At 48.7% G+C, this 22,006-nt stretch overlaps 1 protein-coding gene across 7 annotated transcripts in view; it reads right to left on the bottom strand.

Moving 5' to 3' along the window:
* The window catches only part of PDE8A (phosphodiesterase 8A), a 148,572-nt gene that overhangs the window by 17,715 nt on the left and 108,851 nt on the right, over nt 1–22,006 (bottom strand). For 4 of the 7 annotated variants that reach the window (XM_012098500.3, XM_015101907.3, XM_060401661.1 and 1 more), the window contains 12 exons: nt 21,337–21,415; nt 19,388–19,513; nt 15,872–15,960; nt 14,029–14,080; nt 13,895–13,937; nt 10,233–10,310; nt 6,700–6,770; nt 6,338–6,502; nt 5,489–5,537; nt 4,896–5,031; nt 3,204–3,402; nt 1,024–1,241 (listed from right to left, as the gene is read on the bottom strand). In XM_012098500.3, the coding sequence (XP_011953890.2) occupies nt 1,024–1,241; nt 3,204–3,402; nt 4,896–5,031; nt 5,489–5,537; nt 6,338–6,502; nt 6,700–6,770; nt 10,233–10,310; nt 13,895–13,937; nt 14,029–14,080; nt 15,872–15,960; nt 19,388–19,513; nt 21,337–21,415 (1,305 nt within the window). The remainder of the gene's footprint in view (nt 1–1,023; nt 1,242–3,203; nt 3,403–4,895; nt 5,032–5,488; nt 5,538–6,337; nt 6,503–6,699; nt 6,771–10,232; nt 10,311–13,894; nt 13,938–14,028; nt 14,081–15,871; nt 15,961–19,387; nt 19,514–21,336; nt 21,416–22,006) is intronic. The other 3 variants (XM_060401660.1, XM_015101908.3, XM_060401662.1) reach the window with 1 other exon arrangement.

The following is a 22,006-nucleotide window of genomic DNA, read 5'->3' as shown; positions in this document are numbered from 1 at the left end:
GCAAAAGGCATATAGTTCTTAAGATTAAAGAAAAGCTAGAACATAGCCAGCTGGGGTTATGAAGAACATACCCCACACAGAGGAACCTTGAGACCCAACAATTTTAGAGCCCAGAAACACAGAGGGTGGACCATCTGGAAGCTGAGAGAATCAATAGTGCATACCTGATGCCTCTTCCTCTAGCCCTTTATATTTATTTTAAAAAAGTTTACTTTTTGAGGATGGAAACCATTTAATTAAAAACATAAAAGGTACAAAGAGTATAAACTGAACTCTCTCTGCAGCTATGCTCTCTTCCCTGGAGACAGGCAAAGCTGTCAGGGTCTTGTGTATTTTTCCAGTGATAACTGACGTATATGTAAGCAACTATGGAAAAACCAACTTTAAGTCCACATATGAAATTCTAAAACAGAAAAAGTGTTTTTAAATCCCTTAGGTTTAATAACTTCCCTTAAAATCCCAATTAGTAAGTATTCCTCATGACAGATCACTTCTGTCTAACAGCCCCACCCTAGACAGTGAGGGCCCCATCAAGAAGAGAAGACACTGTAATCTCACAGCATCACCAATCAGACATGAGAAGTTTGCTGGGCAGAGCTTGCTGGGAGTCTGCCAGGCAGAGGTGTAAGACGACAGCTTCTGAATCTGTCAAGGTGTCAGCCTTACACTGTGGTCTTGAAATGTTCAGGACACAAAGGAACTGAGCCTTGAAACCATCATGCTTGTGAAAGAAGCCAGACACGGCAGACCACATCCTGGGGTGCTTCCATTCGTCTGAAATGCCCAGAACTCACAAAGCTACGGAGGCGGCAGGTAGAGCAGCGACTGCTTATGAGCTCGAGGCTCCCTTGGGGGTGATGGAAATGTTGCAGATGTCGACTATACGGATGGCTGCACAACTTGGAATATACCAAAAGCCCCGCACGCTTTAAATGGGTGAACTGTATAGTACCTAATTATATCTCAGCAGAATTGTTTTTTAAAGAGCAGAAGGAAACATACTTTCCAGCTCACTGTTCTTACCGTTCCATGTTTTTAAAGATGTTGCATTTGTCATCGCCAGTGGTCAGCTGGAAAGCCAAGGCCGCGTGGTGGTGCTCCAGCACAGCCATGTCATTGTAGAGAATGGCCAGCTCGCTCCCGGCGTTGCACAGGAAGGAGTTGGTCCTCCCGGGGTGGTCCACATCGTGGATCGTGGCTGCGAGGAGGGCACCGACTTCATCAAGCGGGTCTAAAGTTTGCTGAAAACAAGAGTTCTTTTAAAAATTGGGGCATGACACTGAAAGCAAGGTAGCCTTCTGTGTAGTTCTCTTTCTGCCCTTCTGACTTTAAGGTAAGAATATTTCAAACTTCTGAGAAAAGCACAGTGTTGAGCAAATCCAGTTTTCCTAACTCTACTCAGAAATAGTTTCATCTTTGCATGTTTCAGAGGAAACATTATCTGACTCCCAGTGTCGCACAAGTTAGGGATTTACCAAGACACAGGGTGTCCTCACCAGACAGGAGCCACTTCCTCAGCCAGTCTGTCTTTAGACCCATCACAAAAAAAGGTCCTTAGTCTGAGGTATTGACTTTCTACTTGGAACAGTACTTTGATTTAAAATATCAATTGGGAAAGTAAGATCCCACATGCCATGCAGCACGACCAATAGTTTCCATTTAAAACTTTAAGTACAGAAGTGCATGGTACTTTCTTCTAATAGTCTCCATTTCTAATGTGTATATTCCTGTTTTCTGTATTTTTTTTTTTAAAGTTTAGATACCTTTTTTTTTTTAAGTTGATACCTTTTTTTTTTAAGTTTAGATACCTTTTTTTTTTTTAAAGTTTAGATACCTTTGTTTTGTATTTTTGATTAGTCTGACTTGCAGTGAATTCTCTTGGTTGTTTCAAAGAACAATCCCAGATGCTCACTTTGCTCTTCTCATTCTATAGGTTTTGATACATAGGTTTCTCATTTTGTTGTTTTCTGTTATTTTTGGTTTTATTTCTTTGTTTAACCCCAATTTGTTCGAAATATTTTCTCATTTGTAGTGGCTGACATTTTTTTATTTAAGTTTTTTGAAGTATATCAAGACTGTGTCTTAGTATCAAGATCATTTTTGGAAATATCCTGCGAACACTTGAAGAAAAGGTGTATATCTAATAAACCAGGCTTGCAAATTTATTTAAATTGAAATTCAATAGTTTTAACTTAAAAAAAAAAGGTTGTTTTGGCCATGCTGCATGGCATGTGGGACCTCAGTTCCCCAGCCAGGGACCGGGCCTGCAGCGCCTACGCTGGGAGCATGGAGTTCAACCGCTGGGTGCCAGGGAAGCCCCCAGGGAGTTCTACCTTTAAATGGGTGAATTTTATGATGCAAATTACGTCATAAATTATGGCAAAATTAAGGTATTAGTAGCTTTCTGAATGTATATTTGTATGTTATCTATCAAGGAGTTTCAAAAGCATTAAATTACAGCAAAAATTAGGTTGCCTTTATGCTGAACCACACCGACACAGATGTCTCTCCTCTGCCCTCTGAGTTCACTCTTTATGAGAACAGACCTCTCCCCGGACCCTTGTCCTACCTGCGGCCTTAGACATGACCTTTAGCAAAACAGCAACAAAAAACCACCAAAGAATACAGCTAGAGGGAGGCGGGACTCGCCTGCGCTGCTCTTGTGCCTGGAGGCTGACCTGTCTCATTCCTTGAGAGGCCCTGATTTCTCACTGATTCCTCCGTTCTCAGGTGCTTCCGAGACTGACACGGCTGTGCACCTGCGCTCCCTGGGCTTCTGTGCCAGTTTATGGCGGACGATGATAGAAATACTAATAACACAAATACCCTGGCAGAGCAGTGCAGGCCTAGCTGCTGCTTCAAACATTTCCCTAATGAAATGATTTACAATGTGAATAGCTTTCTTAGGAAGCCTGGTTTGGAAGTGGGCAGTGAGCAGAGTGCCTTGGATGGCACTGTCTTCTGTGACGCTCTTACTGTGACACACTCACATTCCCTTTTCTCCTGAGTCCTCAAAGCTGGAGCTAAAGTGGCTCCTATTCTAAGGGGGAATGCCCAGGGCCACGTCGGGAATTAGTTATCCACTCCCCAGAGCCAGGGTGTGGCCCTGCGCCTCAGGAGGCCGCACCCTCCTGGGCCAGACGGCACCCTATACCCAGCACCCTCACCCCTGCTGTGAAGCACAGGGCACCAGCACAGCTCACCTTGATCCTCTCTTTGCACAGAAAGTAGGCAGTAGCGTGCAGCACATCAGCAGAGTGCGTGGAGTTGTGGTAGGGGTTGGAAGCGTGGTAATTGGCTTCGATCACCTGTAACCAGGATCTCAGCGTCGCCTCGGGGCATTTTAAGAATTCACAGACTCCGAAGCGAGCAAACACTTTGAGACCAAGGTAAATCAAAGGCCTATAGAGAAAAACACACAGCATTAAATCAAAGTAGAGAAACAGGTAGAGTGTCTGATCTGTTCAGATCCAACGGGCAAACCTGAGCCAGACTTCAGGGAGAGAGCAGGACAGCAAAGTGGAGCCTGTGAGGGTGGCCTGCAGGGGGCGCCCTGTCGCGCTCTCTCCTGGTGGCCGGCACCAGCCCTGGGCAGAGCCCAGCTGCAATTCCGGGGGCACCCGCACGGTGCTCCTACTGCGTAACTGCTGCAGAGGCCTCCCGGCACCAAGAGGGTGTCCAGGTCAACGTGCTGCCAGGCTAACCGCATCCTCCCCTGGGGCCTTGCTGGACGTGCGTCACTGGCCAGACGTCTTGCTGGAAGAAGATACCAGTTCCCCACGGCAGCACGTGAGCCAGACGCTGGCACACATCATGTGATGGTCTCAACACTCTGGAGGTGGAGGCTTCCCCGGACAGGTGACCAGCTGGTGCCAAATGAGGCCTGTCCTTGCGAGTCACCATCATCCAGCCTCTGGCCTTAGCTTTTGGCTCTGCTGAGGCAGTGGCCAAGCTGGTTGGGCTCCCAGGACCTGGGCAGACCCGCCCTGTGCCAGCTCACATTAGGATGTAAACCAGTGCCCACAGCTTGGTTTGTCGCTGTCACTGGCCCTGTGGGGCACACAAATGCAGAATGTCTCAGAAGCTTGACTCACTCTGAGTGTGGGCAAAGGGCAGGGGCCGTCATGGGGACCACCACCCACATGGGATGAGACCCGACGAGTCTCCTGTAACAGCCTCTCTCTGCCTGTCTGCTGGGGTTGACGCCTCACCCTCCTGAAGGGCAGTGCTGGCTGGCATTAGATCTGAACGCCCTTCCCGTGTGCCAAGCCAACCACACTCCTCTGGCTGAGTGTTCTCCAGCGAGGTATAATATGGGAGGGGAAACCCAACCCCACCCTACTCTTGGGGACCACACTCAGGTCAGGACTCTGGAGTGTGGGGTGTCCCTATGCTTGTCACCAACACAGCAATCAAGATCTGGGGACAGCTCTTCTCAGCATGTACATCCATGTATTTATTTTTTTGGCTGTGCTGAGTGGCATGTGGGATCTTAGTTCCCTGACCAGGGATCAAACCCAAGATCCCTGCACTGGAAGTGTGGAATCTTAACCACTAGACTGCCAGTGGTTCTGAGCTCTGAAGTGAGGCTCTTTGCTGCAATGTCAACATATCACTACTTAATACCTACAGGAGAAATTAATAACCGTATCTTACAAAAAGAAAACCTCTGCTACTTGGAGACTCCGAGTAAGTCACTTTCTCCCTCTGTGGCAGTCATAGCCAAGCGAATTCCCCTTGGCTTCTCCCTGACTCGAGGTATCTGCTGCTCTTTTCCTGGGGCCTCCTCCCTAACCAGGGACCGGCTCTGAGCAGAGCCTACACTCCCGGGGAGGCTTTCTCCACACTGGCCCTTGGAATCCAACTCCCTGTCTGCTGAGCTTCCATGGGCTCACCTTTTATGAGTGGCAGCCTCCAATTCAAAAATATTGAAGTCCCAGTACTCCTCCTTTTCCATGGCCCGAGTTATCTGTGACGGGACATCATGAAGGGAGATGGGGACGATGCTGCTGCCGGCAGCCTGCTGAAGGTCTGCAGGGTAAACAGAACGGGATCAACAGGCTTGACAGCATTTGCCACCCCTCAGGGGGAAAAGCGGAGCTTTGGGGGCAGATGCTTTGTTTCCTAGGGTTTATGATAAACCAGAAACTTCTTACTGATTAAAAAAAAAAATCTCAAAATTTTTATCTGAAAATTTATCTTTAAGTGTGGCTATAATACTAATGACAGTATTAGTCGTTCAGTGATGTCCGACTCTGCAACCCCATGGACTGTAGCCTGCCAGGATCCTCTATCCGTGGATTCTCTAGGCAAGAACACTGGAGTTGGTAACCTTTCCCTCCTCCAGGGGATCTTCCCAACCTAGGGATTGAACCCTGGTCTCCTGCATTGCAAGCAGATTATTTATTGTCTGAGCCACCAGGGAAGCCCCAATAGTATTAGCTAACATGCTAGTAGCAATCCAATAAATTAAAAAGGAAAAACTTACTTTTTGTTGAAAGAACATACTCATTTCCGGATAATCTTCGCAAACCATCCTGATAAAAATCAAGGAAATAAGAAACAAGGAAATCACAAGTATTCCTTACTCCTTGAAAACCCAGGACAGCCAGTCACAGAGGACAGCTGCGGGCGGCCATCTCCACCCACACGCACACATCGAAGCTCCCCTGTGATCACCCGTCTGATGACTACTGACAGCCCTACTGGTATGAAATCTAGTGGCTTTGGCAAGCAGCGATTAGGCAGGGAGGTGAATTTTCATTTCTGAACTTTGTCACCAAGACAGAAGGTAACAGATGGTAATGGAATGGTCTGTTTTCCACAGAGCTGGAGGCCTCTATCCTAGACGGCACCTAGAGCCCATGGTCCAAAGCCTCCAGCTAACAAAATGATCCCTCAGCCTCCTCCCACGATGTCACCTAATCTGTACAGGACGCTCTGGAGGGAGCCAGTCATTCTGTTCTGTAATACGGCATGAAACACTTCATATTTTTTTCTGCCCCAGTTTTCAAAATCTTCAAATTTTATTTAAATCAACTACTTGTAGAGCCCTTAAGTAAAAATGGAGACGCAACGCAGCAGACAAGCTGGCTGTCCTGAACACGCTCCTCCCTCTGTTCCAAGCTGAGGTCCCCCGTACCCCCCACCCCCCTGGACAGGCAGCAGGTGGGTGATGGCTCAGCAGGAGGGCAGCTGAGCCTGAGCAGTGGATGATCTAGGCCTTGGCTGACCCCACACACAAAGAGCGCTGTGTAGGACAGCATGTCAACAAGTAACCTCTGAGAAAACAAGCGAGAGCAGCGGGATGGAGCCAGCAGCCTGTCAGCACACTCACAGACACCAGGCCCCCAACGAGGTCGTTGGCATGAGGATCATCGTCCTTAGCACCGAACTGTGGCGAATATAACTCAGTGGTTCTTAGAATTTCCAGCACACGGTCTAAGGCTTCTGTCACAGGCATGGGACTGCTTTCCTGGGCAGCATTGATGATATTGATGACCTATAATAATACGGAAAGAAAAGTCCTGACTCTCATCACCTTAAAGGCAATGAGAGAGCAATCCAGAGTCAGGCTGGCAGCAGGGCTCATTGTAACTTAAGACAGCCAAAGTGCTCCTGTCGCCTTCCTCTCTCCGCAGAGGCAGCAGCTCCATACAACTAGGAGGGCCTCATCACTGCTGTGGGTCGCTGCGTCACCTTGGTGATGGGCGCCTCGATCGTCATGGAATGGATCCGGGCCATTGAAGAGTGTCGTCTCTGGCTGGAAACTGTGGAGAGACCAGGTGGTCCAGGGATCAGGGTGAGCATGGCCTCACTCACTGCCTCCCACCCTCTTCCTCCAGGGGTGAAGGGGCAGGACCAGGGCTACCTGGTGGCTCAGCTTCCTCCCTGTCCTACCAAGCCCAGGATTCTGGCAGACCAACTCTGCCTCCTTCGGTTCAAGGCACTGGGAGGCATGTGACCCCCTAGACTGAACCTCTGAGGTCATAGGCCAGCAAGAGAACAGAGGAAGCAATCTAGCAAGTCGAGGCCACACATTAGCCTCTCTGTGTCTGTAACAATAACGTTTTATAATTCAGCTTGCTGCTACCCAGGAGAGAAACGTTCTGAAAGACAATGCCACACAGGCCCTTTGTTTCATATATGGCGGGAACAATAAATACAGCTCAATGAACTGAAATCGGTATTTCTGGTTCAGCTTTTCAAGGCATCCTTTGGTGCTTTTCACTGTTCTGCTTGAGATAGGTACCTAATCTGTCAGCTTAGCTGAGGTAGGTGGCAGGTATTATGCTCTAATGTTTGTTACTTTTTTGTTGCTCCTGTCAAGACCCAGCTCCTCTGGGGTGGGGAGAAGCCTGGGCAGTGAACGGGCAGGAAAAGACACGCACGTGGTGTTCTGTCTCTCCCTGAAAGCTCCACTGTCCAGCCACATGCTGTTTACCAAAGGCCAGAGAGGACCACACACTGCTCTACCCGCTGAGATGTCAGCCTTATTTTACCAAACAAGGGCCTGAGGAGAAACAACCAGGACTAACCTACTCAGGGGCTCTCACATGCTTTAAATTGCAGAGACCAACAAAAACTCCCTAAATCTAATGCTGGTGACTGGCACATGGATGCTATCTTTCCACTTTACCCAACAAGGTCATTAAACCAAAAATTGAAACCACTATTCTATCACTATGTCATAATAGGACTTATTCTCATTAAAAAATATAGTGACGGTGACATATACTTATAAAAACCAAACAATACAGTGAATACAATAAGGTGAAAAAAGAATAAAGATTGTTGTGACTGCGTGTGCAGAAAATCTGAAAGACTCTACAAATGCTACATTTACAGTCAGTAAGTTTATCAAGGTTACTGGGTGGAAGGTCAATACACAAAAGTCAATTATATTTCTATATATTAGCAACAAACAACTGGAAACTAAAATAAAAAACCATTATGACAGCATCAAAAATAATCAGTATTCAGGAATAAATCTAATGGAAATCCAAGTGTAGGACCTACACACTGAAACTGCGCAACACTGCTGAGAAAAAAGACGCCCTAAAGAAAGACAAAGAGCACGTTCACGTTCTGAAAGACTCAGGATTATCAAGATTTCAAGTTTCTCCAACTTCATCTATAGATTTAAGACACTCCCCAATAAAATCCCAGGAGGTTTTGTGTGTGTGTGTGTGTGTGTGTGTGTGTGTGTGAACTAAGTAGCTGATTCTAAATGCTATGTGGAAATGCAAAGAACCTAGAATAATCAGGATAATCTTGAAGAACTTTACCAGATATCAAGACTTACCATATAACTGTAGTAACTGATCATGGTATTGGTGCAAGCAAGGACGAATGAAACAATGAAACAGAATACATGAGTCCAGAAACAGACCATGTATTTATAGTCAACTGGTTTACAAGAATGATACTATAGCAAAGGATGGTCTTTCCATATGGTGATGGGCCAGCTGGGTTTCCCTGCAGGGAGAAAATTCATCTTTGATCCCTACCCTCACTCAATATAAAAACTGGTTTGGAATGAATCACAGAGCCAAAGTGAAAGATAGAACAATAAGGCGTATAGAAGGAAACGTGGGAGAATAGTCTTCACGACCTTGGGATAGAGAGAGTTCTTAAAAAGGACACAAAAAAGTACTAGGTACCACAGAAAACACTGATTGAATGAACTTTAAGATTCATTAAGAACCTCTGTTCATTAAAAGACTATTAAGAGTGAAAATGCAATCCACAAACTCAGAACAGTATGTCTGGAACACATATCCACATCTAGAATATGAAAAGAATTCCTACAACCAACAAGCAAGAGAAAACCCAATGATAAAAATAGGCAAAATTTATGAATGTCACTTCACAGAAGAGGATATCCAAATGGCCAGTAAGCATATGAAAGAGGTGTCATACAGAAAATTAAAATTAAAATCACATCTGGTAGAGTATCTATAGTTTAGAACCTAGTGTAAGCCAGTATGAGAGAATGAGGAGCGACTGGAACACTCGAAGATGAGTAGCGGCATGAGGCACAGCCCCTGCCGGGAGAACTATGCACAGGTGCCCAGAGGCCCCACAGTGCCAATCCTGGGCGACGAACCCACATGTCAACAAAGAGAGACTTGCATAAAAGCACGCACAGCAGCCTTACCCTTAACAGCCCTCAAATGGAAAGGTGAACACAAAAGGACCATTCCTAAGAGAATGGATCACAAATTGTATATACAAACAATGAAGTGCTCCCAAGCAACAGAAAAGAACCAACTGCTAACACCCCCAGCAACGTGGGTGAGCCTCCAGCACGCCGAGGCGAGTGAGAGGAGCCACACTGCGTGTGCACTGCGCCATCCCATCTCTGTGAGGCGCCAGAAGAGGCCAGACTAACTCGTGCAAGAAATCTGCGGATGCCTCTGTGTGTGAGACCTGTGCGCAAGTGAAGGCCTGCATGTGTGTATTTCCTGTATCTATTTTGGGGTGGGTGCTAACAGTCTATACAGGTCAACGGTACAGAACTGTCAAAACTTATTGAACTCAACACTTAATATGGATTATATGTAAACTTCAAGTCAATCAAAAAGAACAAACATTAAAACCCAAAACCATTAAAAGAAAAATGTTTAAACTCTTCAAAATAGAGAAATGGACAAAGTAATGCAAAGGATGAAGAGGAGTCACAGTGTGGCAGCGAAGATGGTCCGGGGCACCTGAGTGACCTCTGCTCTGCTCAAGGGCGCTGACGGGGAGGACCATGGTGAAGATGGTGCCAACAGCTGCCATGACCCCTGCCAGGCACCACACACACTCAGTTAATCCTCACGTTGTCCCCTGTGGATCGCAGAATTATTCCCATCTGATGACGTGGAAATGGAAGCACTCAAGCCCACCCCAAAGGCTGCACAGAAAGTAGATGGAGCTGGGACCTGAGCCAAGGTCCAGCTGAGGCCTGAGTCCACACACTTCCCTGTACCACCTCTGCCCCCTGCCCCTGCAGCAGAAGGGGGGATCTATCCTTTATTCCCTGACTCCATCAGAAGGGTCAGATGAACCTACTGGCAAAGGAGTCAGGGGCGAGGGAGAAACGCACGCAGACTTCTATAGGGGCCCCTGCCTGCTGAGCTGGAGGGTGGGGGCCGTCACCCAGGCAAGATGAGGAAGGGAGCCTCATGTTTCCATGTGCCCACCACTCAGAGGAGCACGTTTTCTGCCTCGTCTTTGTCACCTACCTTCATTTGTTCGAGAGGCAACAGTTTTGACATCTAGGGAGCTTTTTCTCCTGTCTTTATGTTTGCCTGACTGATTATCTGTGGAAATAAATGATAAATTACCTCCGTGAAGAGATTATAACAACATATTAGTAAAATTACCAATATGAAAGCTTTAAAAGACAAAATTTAAGATTTAGAATGCCATTTAGTGAAGTGAAGTCACTCAGTTGTGTCCAACTCCGCGACCCCATGGACTGTAGCCTATCAGGCTCCTCCGTCCATGGGATTTTCCAGGCAAGAGTGCTGGAGTGGATTGCCATTTCCTTCTCCAGGGGATCTTCCAACCCAGGAATCGAACCCGGGTCTCCTGCATTGCAGGCAGACGCTTTACCATCTGAGCCTCCAGGGAAGCCAGAATGCCATTTAGGATGCTGCAAAAATCAACACAGTACACCAAGATGAAGTCTCTCAACAACTGGGTTTAAGCGAGACCAACTTTCTAAAAAAAAATTTTTTCCACTCACCATAAACGAGGGCTTTTGAGTTTCTAGATTGTTACAGAGGCTCAGGCCACAAAAACTGGCAGAAATGAACTCAGGGGAATTTCACCTACTTCTACGTAGTTGAACAAGTGGTGGGAAAATTTTGATCCCCATCCACCCTTGTCCCAAAGTGAAAAAAATCTGTGTTTTTTCTACAATACAAGCCCTAAAATGCCCTGGGAGAGGCTGTGCCTCTCTTCTGGAGGCAGGACAGGGAGCGCTGGTCTGGGGTCTACTTCTCTGCACCCCCTTCCTGTGGATGGCACCACTGACCCTCCAGCCCAAACAGGAGGGGTCTGACTCCTCTCTCCCCCCAACCCCACACCGATCAATGACAAGGCCAAGTGAACCTTCCTTCCTGCGCCCTCCTGGGTGTCACCCATGGTGTCAGGCCTCTCCAGCCTGTTCTCATTTCACAGATGGGGACATTGGGAGCCCCGTGAGATGAGCTCTCTGCCTTCTCCTGGCTTCCTCCCTGGACTCTTGCTCGCATACAGGATCCAAAAGCAGGCCCTTGTACTCCTCTCCACCATCCAGACCTTCTCCACTTGCTCTCTGGTACGTTCTCTTCTATATAGGCACTGGCAGTGACCTCGTCAAAATCGCCGATGACCTCCTGCTGCTACCTCTGAAGGACTCGAGTCAGTTGTGACCTGCCTCGTCTGACCTGTGTACTAGACACTAGTCAGTGCTAGCCTGAGCTCGCTTTCTGAAAACTCTGGTCTGCACACGTCCACCCTGGCTTTCCCTGCACCTCTAGCTGTTCCTTCCTGGTCTCCATCACCGCGTCTCCCACTCCTCAGCACCCTGCTGTTCCCATAGGCTCACTCTCTGCACCCGCTTCTCTTCTCAGACAGCACCGTCTCATTCTTCCCTACGGCCTTTACTCAGTCCCGTGCTGCTATCGTGTTCCTGGCCGTCCTCCCATGCTTCCATCCTCCCCATGCTTCCATCCTCCCCATGCTTCCATCCTCCCCATGCTTCCATCCTCCCCGGTCACTCGTCTTCCATGGGGACGCCCCTCAGCGCTTCAGACGAGCTGGCCCTCTTCTCCCAGGCCACTCCTCATCCCAGTCACTGGGCAGCATCTACCTGTCCACTTAGCTGGAGGCCAGTCATCCATGACGCCTCCCTGCCGCTCTCCCTCAAGTGTGCAGGTGTGATAAATGTCTAGATTCCACCTCCTAAACGTCTCTTCCCTGTCCAGGCTCGGACACCTGGATTACAGGACACCTGGGTTATCGTCCTCTGGGTTACAGGGACAGCCTGCCTCACCGGTCCTACCAGCCCCAACCTTGTCCTCTCCAACCCATTCTCTCCAGACAGTGCTCACTCTTCTGATTAGAACATTTTAATGGTGCTTCACTGTTTTTAGGGTCAGGTGTAAATTCCCCAGTGTGGACCCAAGGTCCCTTGTTCTGAACCTCATCTCTCCAGGTACCATGAGTTACCTATGATGTGCTAGGCCACCTCCCAGATCTCTCTGCCGTGGCAGTAGCTGCTCACCCCCACTTAGAAGGCGCCCTCCCCGGCTGCCTTCTCCTCCCTCTGCCTTCTCCGCTTGGTTGTCCTCTTGGAGGTGCAGGTCAGATGTGGTTCAGGTATCCTCCCCTCTGGGGAGCCTTCCCCTAATGCCTCAGCCCCACCCCGCCCCCTACCCCGCCGGGAACCATCGGCTTTACTGTGCAGCTCCCTCACTAATTGTGAACGACGTGAAGGCAGAAATGATCTTCCCCGCCCCTTCCTGGGTGACCAGCACTGCCAGCACGTTGCAGATACTCAACAGACAGATGCGTATCTGTTTCTCCAGATATATGCACACACACAAACCAGAGCACCACTAACAAACCACTCGGAGTCCACGGCTCGCCTGCTCAACACCCTCAGCACCTTGGAGGTAAAGAGGAACTCCCTGGCAGTCAAGGACAGGAGCAGTGTGCTCGCTGCAGCCAGCCGTTCATCTCTCTCAGTCTTGACCACACATGGGCTGCATGGACACAGCTCCCCTGTCTCAGGAACAGCCTTGACTCCGCTCCTCCACCTCCAACCAGGGACACGGTGCCCTGCCCAAATGCTCATTACTCCGTCCAGCCACACCTACTCTAACCACTCAGACTGCGGAGTCTCCTCTCTCTGAGCTCCAAGGAGATCAGTGTCCAAACAGCAGGCTGAGAAGCTGCGCTGTGACCTCCTGCAGTTCCCCCCTTCTTCTCCCTTTCTGCCCCTCAGCAAACATTCGCTGAGCGCCTGGGGCAGGTCAGGCTCCACGGCAGGCATCGGGGATGTGAAGACAACTGAGGCTGCTGCTTCCAGATGGAGAGCCTAATTTCCCCCCAACACCGAAGGACCCTCCACGATCCCACCTCCTTCCCACACTGACCTTTTGTACCGGTCGGAACGTCGCCCTGCTCTTTCTAGAACACACTCTGCACTCTCCCTCTTACGTCTAGGTCGCTTTTCCTCTGCACCCGCCTCCTCACTCCAGTCCACCTCTCCCTGTCTGGAACTTGCCTCGCTCCCCGCCCTCCTCCCCAGTAACGGTCATTCTTGACCACGTGCTGTGTGCCCCTGCTGTCCATACGGCCCTCTTCTTTTCAGGTTAAAGCCTGACCGCTCCCGGGGCGCCCGGGGGAACTGTCCCAGCATGTGCCTCAGACTCCTGGAGCTGGCCGTCTGGGCTTGAGTGCCAGCTGACCGCTTCCTAGCTGGATGTCCCGGAGCAAATCATGGGGCTTTTCATCTCCTTGTCTGTAAAAAGGGAGCCTGGTCTGTAAGGTGTCTCCCCCACTTAAGTCCTCCCGAGACAGCCCTGAGGCGAGGCAGGTCTGATGGGGTGTCTCCGCTGAAGACATGTGGTCCGACACCAACATCACTGCCTCTTCAAGCCATCAGGCTGACAGACCACACTCCGCTCAACACAGCTTCACGGACGTGCACGCACTGGAGGTGAGACCTGCCCCAGGATACCTGTCAGAATGCCCACCTGTGCTCAGGACCCGGGAGTCGGGGAAAGAGATGCTGCTACAGCGCTAGGAACACAGTCCCACCTACACACCAGGTGAGCTCATCGGAGGTAGGGCCTATTTCCAGTTTTTCCAAAGCTCAGTGAACCCTAAGGGTGAATACAGGGCACCGTACCTGCATAACTGTCGGTCTGAACACATTCAGCTATCTTCTCCGCCTAGAAATGAATATCAGAAGCCGTTAGATCTGAGTGCCTAGTGACGCAGTAAGGGAAATCCGGCTGGGCCCCCAGGGCTCCCCCTACATACCTTATTGTTGCCATTGCACACTCTGATAATGGACACATAGTGTCTAACTTTTCTGCAAGTAGAAAACAATGCATTATATTCCTCCCGGCCCTCAATTCTGGTGGACAGCTAGCTAGTTTTCCGTTATGAAAACAGCATCTCTCTTTCACAGCACACACAAGGCTTGGAGAGAGCAGTTCTATTGCTTGTGGTCAAGGCTGCCAATAAACAAACAAGAGTCCACAGGCATTCCCTGGTGTCTCTGGAGAAGAGAGGTTGACTCTTCAGTGAAAATAACAAAATCCTTCCAAGTCATCGCAACATTTAATAAAAAATACCCAGGTTTCAAAAATGTACTCCCTGTTAGCTAACCAAAAGCCTTTAGTTCCGTCACATGTTTTCATGTTTACAAGCCTTTACACTAATGCTCGTCTTTGAGTTTCAGCAGAGTCTGCTCACAACACTCGTGGTAACAGTCACAGGCCCCTCTGGGGCTGAATGTGGGTGTCTAGAACCAGGCAGCTAAGGTTCTCTTGCGAGTTGCTGACTCTCCTCACTTATTTACTATTCTTTCCATTTTTCAGCTTTTCCCCTTGATAATCCAATCCCTACACAGTTTGCCCCCACTCAATGAGGGAAGGACATAGAAAGGCAGAGTCAGAACAGAGAGCCCACACAGAGCCATTTCCCTGAGGCAGTCGCCAGCTGGCCACCAGGCCTGCTGACAAACACGAAAGCCTCACGGGCAATGTGCGGGGCTGTAGCCCGGCTCTGCCGAGCACTGTAGCCAGGCCCTGGGCTGAGCCCACCTCTCTCAGCCTCAGCTTCCTCATCTGTCAACCAGAGACCGTCACAGTGCCACCAGCGCAGGGCTGTGGTGAGGAGGAGGTGAAGGGGTGCCCACAGGCCCTGAACACCTGCCCAGGGAGGGAAGGGCTCCCAGACAGCAGCGTCGTTACAGCACTGTCTCCACACCTCCTCCTCGTCTTCACGACCAAGAACACACGCTAGGTGTGCTTTTATATTTTGACTTTTGTATTTATCATACACATTTCCCCCTGTGAGTTAATTCTCTATGATCACCATTTCGTGTATTTTATTGTTGAGTGTTTTGCAATTCACACTCAATTTTCCACTGTTTGTATTATTTAACAGATTCCGAGACAAACTATGACACTTTTAGGCCCCTCATATACACTGCCTTCCAGTCTGCGGTCACACCTGTTTCATATGAGTTTCTATTAATGACAGTATTGAAAACACTTTATCTAATTTGATAGTTCTGTGCAGAAATGATACAGAGGCTGCCAAACCAGATGTGTGTGTGCTCAGTCATGTCTGACCCTTCTGAGACCCCATGAACTGTGGTTCACCAGGCTCCTCTGTGCATGGGATTCTCCAGGCAAGAATACTGGAGTGGGTTGCCATTTCCTCCTCCAGGGGATCTTCCCGACCCAGGGATTGATCTGAGCCTTCTGCACTGCAGGCAGATTCTTTACCTGCTAAGCCAGGCAGAAATCTTTTAAATGTAGAGTCCACCAGTGAGTGTTCTTGGCACAAAGGTCAGTGAGGTGGCATCGGATTTAAATGCTTTCATCTTTTATGTATGTGCTCACATAGCTTAAGCAGGACTGTTGGAGTGTGGCGGCTCTGGGTTGCCAGCAGGAGGGTCAGGCTGTGACCATGAGGAAGCCACCCTGGAAGGTCACACTTTGGTGGTAACTGACCTGGTTACCAGTCCTTCTTATAAGTTTCCATGTGCAGTTAAGAACTGCACACTCTTAACTTACTTAAGTATTTAAAGTATATGCTGCAATAAGCCAAACATGGTATACTGACTGAAGTACTTGTTTTTTCTACTTACCCTCCCTGTCCAATGACAGGTATTATCTTCACATTTTGTTGTACGTTATCTCCATTTTTCTTCCTGACAGAGTAAATTCCTTGCCATTCCTATAAACGGAATGTGAGCATCATTATACACTGTGTTCCAAACGTGAACCTAAGTACATCCTCCACCTCAGGCTCCTGTTCACTCCCAGTGGCCACCAGAGCAATTAGGAGAACAAGATCCAGCTAAGGAGGACAATTCAGCCAGTGACTCTGCTTAGATAACAGAGTTGCATATAAGTTTTCCAGTCAAATGGAAACAGAAAGTATTTACTCAACACAGATCCTATTTCTTAGCAAAAATACAACAGAAGTCAAAGTTTCAGATCCTGAAAATAACAAAGTCCTACCTAGAAAGCTATTATGAAGAGAAAATCTGGTAACACAAACGCCTCACCAAGTGCTGACACACACAGACGGCCAGTGAGTGGCCTGTTTGGTTCCGCACATGTGTCTGTCTGCGCTCCTCTCGGAGTGACACGAGGCCTGCACCTCCCTCTCTCTGCTCCAGGGCCAGCTCAGCAGCGAGTGGGACTTCTCTGACTACCGGGACAGGCCCTTCGTGGTGGGGTCATCGCCACCCAGCTGTCCTATCCAGGGGTGAGCACAGAGCTGGCATGTGGTAAACGGTCAAGGACCACTTGGGGCCTTAGCTTACTTAATGGAAAAGCTAGGCCGAGGTCAGACCATGGAATCCTGGCGGCCAGGCTAAGGGACCTGAGCGGGGAACCCTTAGGGTCCATGAGGGGGTGACATCATCGGCACGATGACCTGGCGAGACCCGTCTCCAGCAGTGCAGGGGGACTGACTGGAAGTGAGGCTCCTCGGCCGGGAGGCCTCACTGCGTTCCGCTACCACCGTCTTGGAGTGTGGGGAAGAGGCCCTGAATGTGCTCAGGCCCAGGCCGTGGATCCAGCCCTGCAGATGGATTTGGTGAAAAGGGAATGAAGGGAGAGGGAGAATCCAAAACCAGTCCAGGATTCACAGTCCAAGCAGGTGTGAAGACAGTCAACGAGCAGAGACAGACGAGGGCCGAGAGAGGCTGGGTCTCCTGTCAGTGGGGGATGAGAGAGATTCATTGCTCTACAGGTTGGTTCCAAGATGACAGCAGGTGATGAGACAAACCTTGGAAAAGACCTTTGGGTGAAAACTGGGGAATGGGAGCCATGCACGCAGAGGAGGAAGGATGTGCAATGATATAATAGGGAACAGCAGGGGACAGAGCGCCCTGAAAACCTGGGAAGAAAGGATGGGAGAGGGGAGCTGGAGAGAGGGTGAGTGGGAGAGTCCCGGGGGCTGCAGAGGGCACAACGGGTGAAAAGCTGGGACTCCCTGGCAGCCTAGCGGTTAGGACTCTGCACTTCCACTGCTCAGGGTACAATTTGCACAGCACAGCCAAAATATATATATATATATATATTATATTATATATATATATATATTTTATATATATATATAAAAAAGCTGAAGGGCTCCCTGTTTGCAATGTTTTCCATTTGAACATCACTGGAATTTCTCCTGTGCCCCTAAGAATATCTGGCTGGTTGGACACCTAGAACCTGACACTCCAAAGTCCCCACCCATCATCTGACCATCTGTGAAGGCTCCAGCCTGGTCCCCAGCACAGGTCTGAACCCTCTCCATGGACCACTGTTTGTCCAGGCTGGCCCCTTCTCAACAAGCCCTTCTTCTCCCTGGGAAGACTCCATTAGAAAGGCCATGTATCTTTCTCAAAACAACAACAACAACAAAAACCCACAACTGCCCAGCTAAGTGGTCTGCCCTGCTGCAGGGCCAGCCAACTAGGAATGACCAGCAACAGACACGTGGCAGCTCTCACACTCTCCCCAGGAACTCAAGATCATGCAGAACCAATGCCCTGGCTCCGTTCTGAAATAAAGCAGTTAAGTATAGAGGTTGATAATAGGATAGTATGTTATATTCTCTGCTCACAGCAAACACAGATGTTAGAGAACACGTGTCCTGCTGTTGGCGTTTGAGGCCCTTCATACCTGGTGCCCCAAGGCATGACGCGGGAGGCGAGACGCTGCCCACAGGGGTCTGGGGGGATCCCTGGGCCTGCAGCTAATGCGCTGGATTCCCCCATCCCACCCCATCTCCACTTGCTCTCCTGAGAGGGAGAGGAGTGCCTCACTGACCCTGCTGCTGCCAGACAGAGGGGTGCGAGAGCCCCCATGTCTGACCCCCCACAGAGCCGCGCAACAGAACCACAGGCTGACCCCGTGGCCGCCCTGGACCTGGCCGCCGGGACTGGGGAGGCCGCCATGGCTCTGCATGGCTGCTCTCCTGTGGCTGCCTTTGGAGGACGCCCCGCCTCGGCCCAGCAAGGGAACACCAGTGGGCCTGAGCTCCTACGTTCTCTTGGTTCATTACCGCCCATGTTTCTCTTTCCAGAGAACCGGCCACGCTCTCTGGTAAGAAGATCTTCATCCTTGACAGAAGGAGAGCTGAAGGAGATCAGGATGCGTGCAGCGCTCACAGTGGCCACTCCCCGACAGGGCACCGCCCGGCCCCGCAGCCGGCCAGTCCCTTCCCTGTTCTCACTGCAAAGCCACTGCTGACTGTGCAGGACACCCACCCACTCACAGGCTCCTCGGGGGGCCCAAGCCAAGTATCGCTATGAGCTCTGCACAGCCCTCTGCCCCTGCTGGTAGCCTGCCCTCGTGGGTGACCAGACAGGCATGGAGCCACGTGCCCCAGGGACAGGGCTTCCGTGGGCCTCCAAGCGCTGGCAGGATGGCAGCTCATAAACTTCTCAAATGTTTTAAAAAATCATATTCACTGTCCCAACTCCTAAAAGTTAAAGAGAGCCCAGCAGAAAAGCCTGAGAATGACTATGGAAAGCAGTGGCCTTTTCCTTCCTGGCGTATTTTAAAAGCTAATACCAGTGAGGTGCTGACAGATGCCGTGGTTCAGAGAGAGAAACGACCTCCAGCCGGAGCCCGCCTCTGTCTGTCCCGAGTACCGCGGCACTGCGACTTCTCCTGTCATGGTGTATCTGTCTGTTCTGTGTCCTGGAATGTATTCTCTGAGCAGCTTTTCTTTGCTCGTCTTTCTATACCGGAATTCCGCACAGTGCCTGGCATTCAACAAGTGCTGACCAAGTGAACAAGGCCCCGAGAACGGATGGGCTCAGCTGTGTTCTGAGAACGTGTGGATTCACTGGCCATCCTTTACCCTGACCACTGCCAACATCCATCACTGAGAAGATTATTAGAAAGATCAAGTTACTTATTACAAAAATGAAAACAATGACTTCATATGTCAAAGTTACTCTTCCTGGCTGGTCAGGTTATATGTCCTTTCCTAGCCTCCGTTTCCTCATCTGCAAAGTGGGCACAATAGGGATAACACCACCTACAGTTCCCCAGGTCTGAGGCTCCCCAGCTCTGGCAGTACTCAGTGAGTGCTCAACCTCCTTCCACCCCTCTGTTTGTGGAAGGGACCAGGGTGCCACTCTCTTACTCACCTTGCATGAATTTATAGTATCGAGCAAATCAGCCTTTTTTTCATTTATAGGCACTTCTGCTATTTCCTTCCCTATTAATTCACCTGACTGATAGCCCATTGTTGTTTCGAACGCTGGATTTGCATACTGGGAGGGGAGGGGAGACAAAAGAGAAAACATCAAGTGAATTAAAAGAAATGTTGAAAAGAGAACAATCAACCTAAACCATCATCCTTCCCCCCCAGAAAGCCCAGGAGACTGGCGCTCACTATGATGGTGCTCAAGCTACAAGAGCACAACCCCAGGAAACCCTGGAGTCTGGAGAAGCCTCTGCTCTGGTGACGCTGGGCTGGGCTTGCTGCCACATTCTCCTGAGGTCCAGGGAGAGCGGCAGTCTCGCTCGCACTTAAACGCCCTTGGAGGAAAGGAGCATGGAGATACCTGGGGCTGCTGCACAAAGGCTGCTGGGATCACGACACTGAGAGAAAGCACTGTCTGGGAGTCTGACCCACCCAGCCCCTGCTTCCAAAAGTCACTTAGCTCCTCCCAGGTTTCGGTCTGCACATCTGTTGAATGGGGATGAAACGTTTATTTAGCCTCTTTCACATGATGCAAATGAAAGATGAGTCTGGAAAGCAGGCTGTGACAGAGGAAGTGTTTACAAATATAAGGCTTTACAGTGAAGTTTCACATAGGACTGTAAGAGTACAAGAAAATGCCTGGGAAAGCTGTGTGTGTGCTAATAAAAGTAACAAATAATGCTGATGATAAACAACAGCCATGCTGTTTTCCTTGCTAGGCACCACAGCAAGCAAGTTACACACATTAACTCACTTCAGTCCTCAGAACATCCTTACGAAAGGCAGGTGGTTGTCAGCATTATTATTCCCGTTTGTACAGATGAGAGAGCAGATTCAGACAGATTGGGTAACCTGCCTGAAGATGCTCAGCTCGGCAGAGGCCGAGAATAAAGGAACGCAGGCCTGACTGATACCAAGCCTGTGCTCTCAACCACCGGCCAGTGTCACGTCTCAGGGCACCGACTCCTGAACGTGGACATCATCAGGCTCTTTACCAAGAAAGTCACAGTTAAAGTGAAGAACTGCAGTGCTCATTACTAAAATCAACGTGGGGCTCATTCTCAGACACAAGGAACATTCCCCTGGCACATCTAGAACACGTGTTACCTGTTTGCTGTTATCTGAAAGCCATGTGACCCTCTTTTACTTTTTAATTTTACTGAAGTCTAGTTGATTTACAATATTGTGTTTTCACTGCACAACAAAGGAAATCAGTTACACATATACATATATCCATTCTTATTTAGAGCCTTTTCCCATAGAGGTCATTACGAAATACTGAGTAGAGTTCCCTGTGCTATCCTATAGGTCCTTGTTGGTTATCTTTTTTTTTAAAGGTTATTTTCTTTTATTGTGAATTATTTTTAAATGAAAGCTATATTATCTTAAGTCACTTATATGAAGCCACTTTGCTAATAATTTGTTAAGTAACTACTAGATTACTTTCGAAATTTTGTGTCCAGTAAATTTCTATGGTTTCTATAGTAAACTACCATCAAAAACAGTTAAGAAAGGAAAGCGCACACAGCCCTTATGGGCAGGGCCTCTCCTTGTTGCAATCGTCTCTCCCCACTTGGCTCCAAAATTCTGGATAAAAGCCCCTCCTTGCATAATAAATAAACAAGCAACAATGAGAGAAAAAATAAATGCCAGTGCCATATGTCTACAGAATACCTTCTAGCATATTAAGCAATTATTAGAAACTTTTCTTACCCCAGAGGGAACTTATCTTAGACTTTGTATTTTACAGATTTTGTTCTGATAAACCTCTAAGGAAAAACTGGTCCCTTGAACTTCAAAGAGAGAAAGAAAAAAAAAAATACCAAAGGGGTTCAACCCTAAAAATGCAAACAAACCAGAAATGCAGGACAAACTTCCAAAATAACAAACCTGGATAATGTGGTCTTCACTTGTAATCTCAATTGCTTCTTGACTTTTCTCTAATGCAGCGAACATTGAATTACAAGCCCTTTATGGGTAGAAAAGAAAAAGGACTGATTAATATAAATATTATAAAGTGAATTCTAGTTTTGGAATATTACATTAACTTACTTAATTGAGTTCTTTGATTATAAAGGTAACTGATGCTAACTTGAGAAAAAGAAGGGGGGAAGATTAAAAAGCAGAAGGAAGAAATAAACGCCTCCTGCAACCCCGCCAATTGGGATCACGACTCTGCACAACTTGGTGCTCTCCTTTCCATTCTAAGGACAAGTGGACCAGGGGGAGCCCACACAAGGGTCCGAGCACAGCCCTTCACTGGTTGTGGGGCGTGCCTCAACCTCCCCGGGTCTCTCCCTTCCCACCATGTGCAGAGTCCTCATGAGGACTCAAGTTCCCTGCACAAAACCTGGCAGAAAAGAGGCGGCCCATCGCCTGCAGCTACCACCTTCAACAAACTTTTCACAAAACAGATCATCAGGATCACTGGCTTTGTTCCCTGCATCTACTTAGCCTTATATTGTGAACATTCTCCCTGTCCTTGGTGGTTGAAAACATTTTTGAGTTACACAGGTAACAACTTTTTTTTTATTAGAAAATGAAAATAAATGAAATACTA

This window comes from Ovis aries, chromosome 18 (assembly GCF_016772045.2).
Source record: "Ovis aries strain OAR_USU_Benz2616 breed Rambouillet chromosome 18, ARS-UI_Ramb_v3.0, whole genome shotgun sequence".
Classification (NCBI taxonomy): Eukaryota; Metazoa; Chordata; class Mammalia; order Artiodactyla; family Bovidae; genus Ovis; species Ovis aries.
The sequence above is the reverse complement of the archived record's forward strand: the minus strand, read 5'-3'. Positions and strand labels throughout refer to the sequence as shown.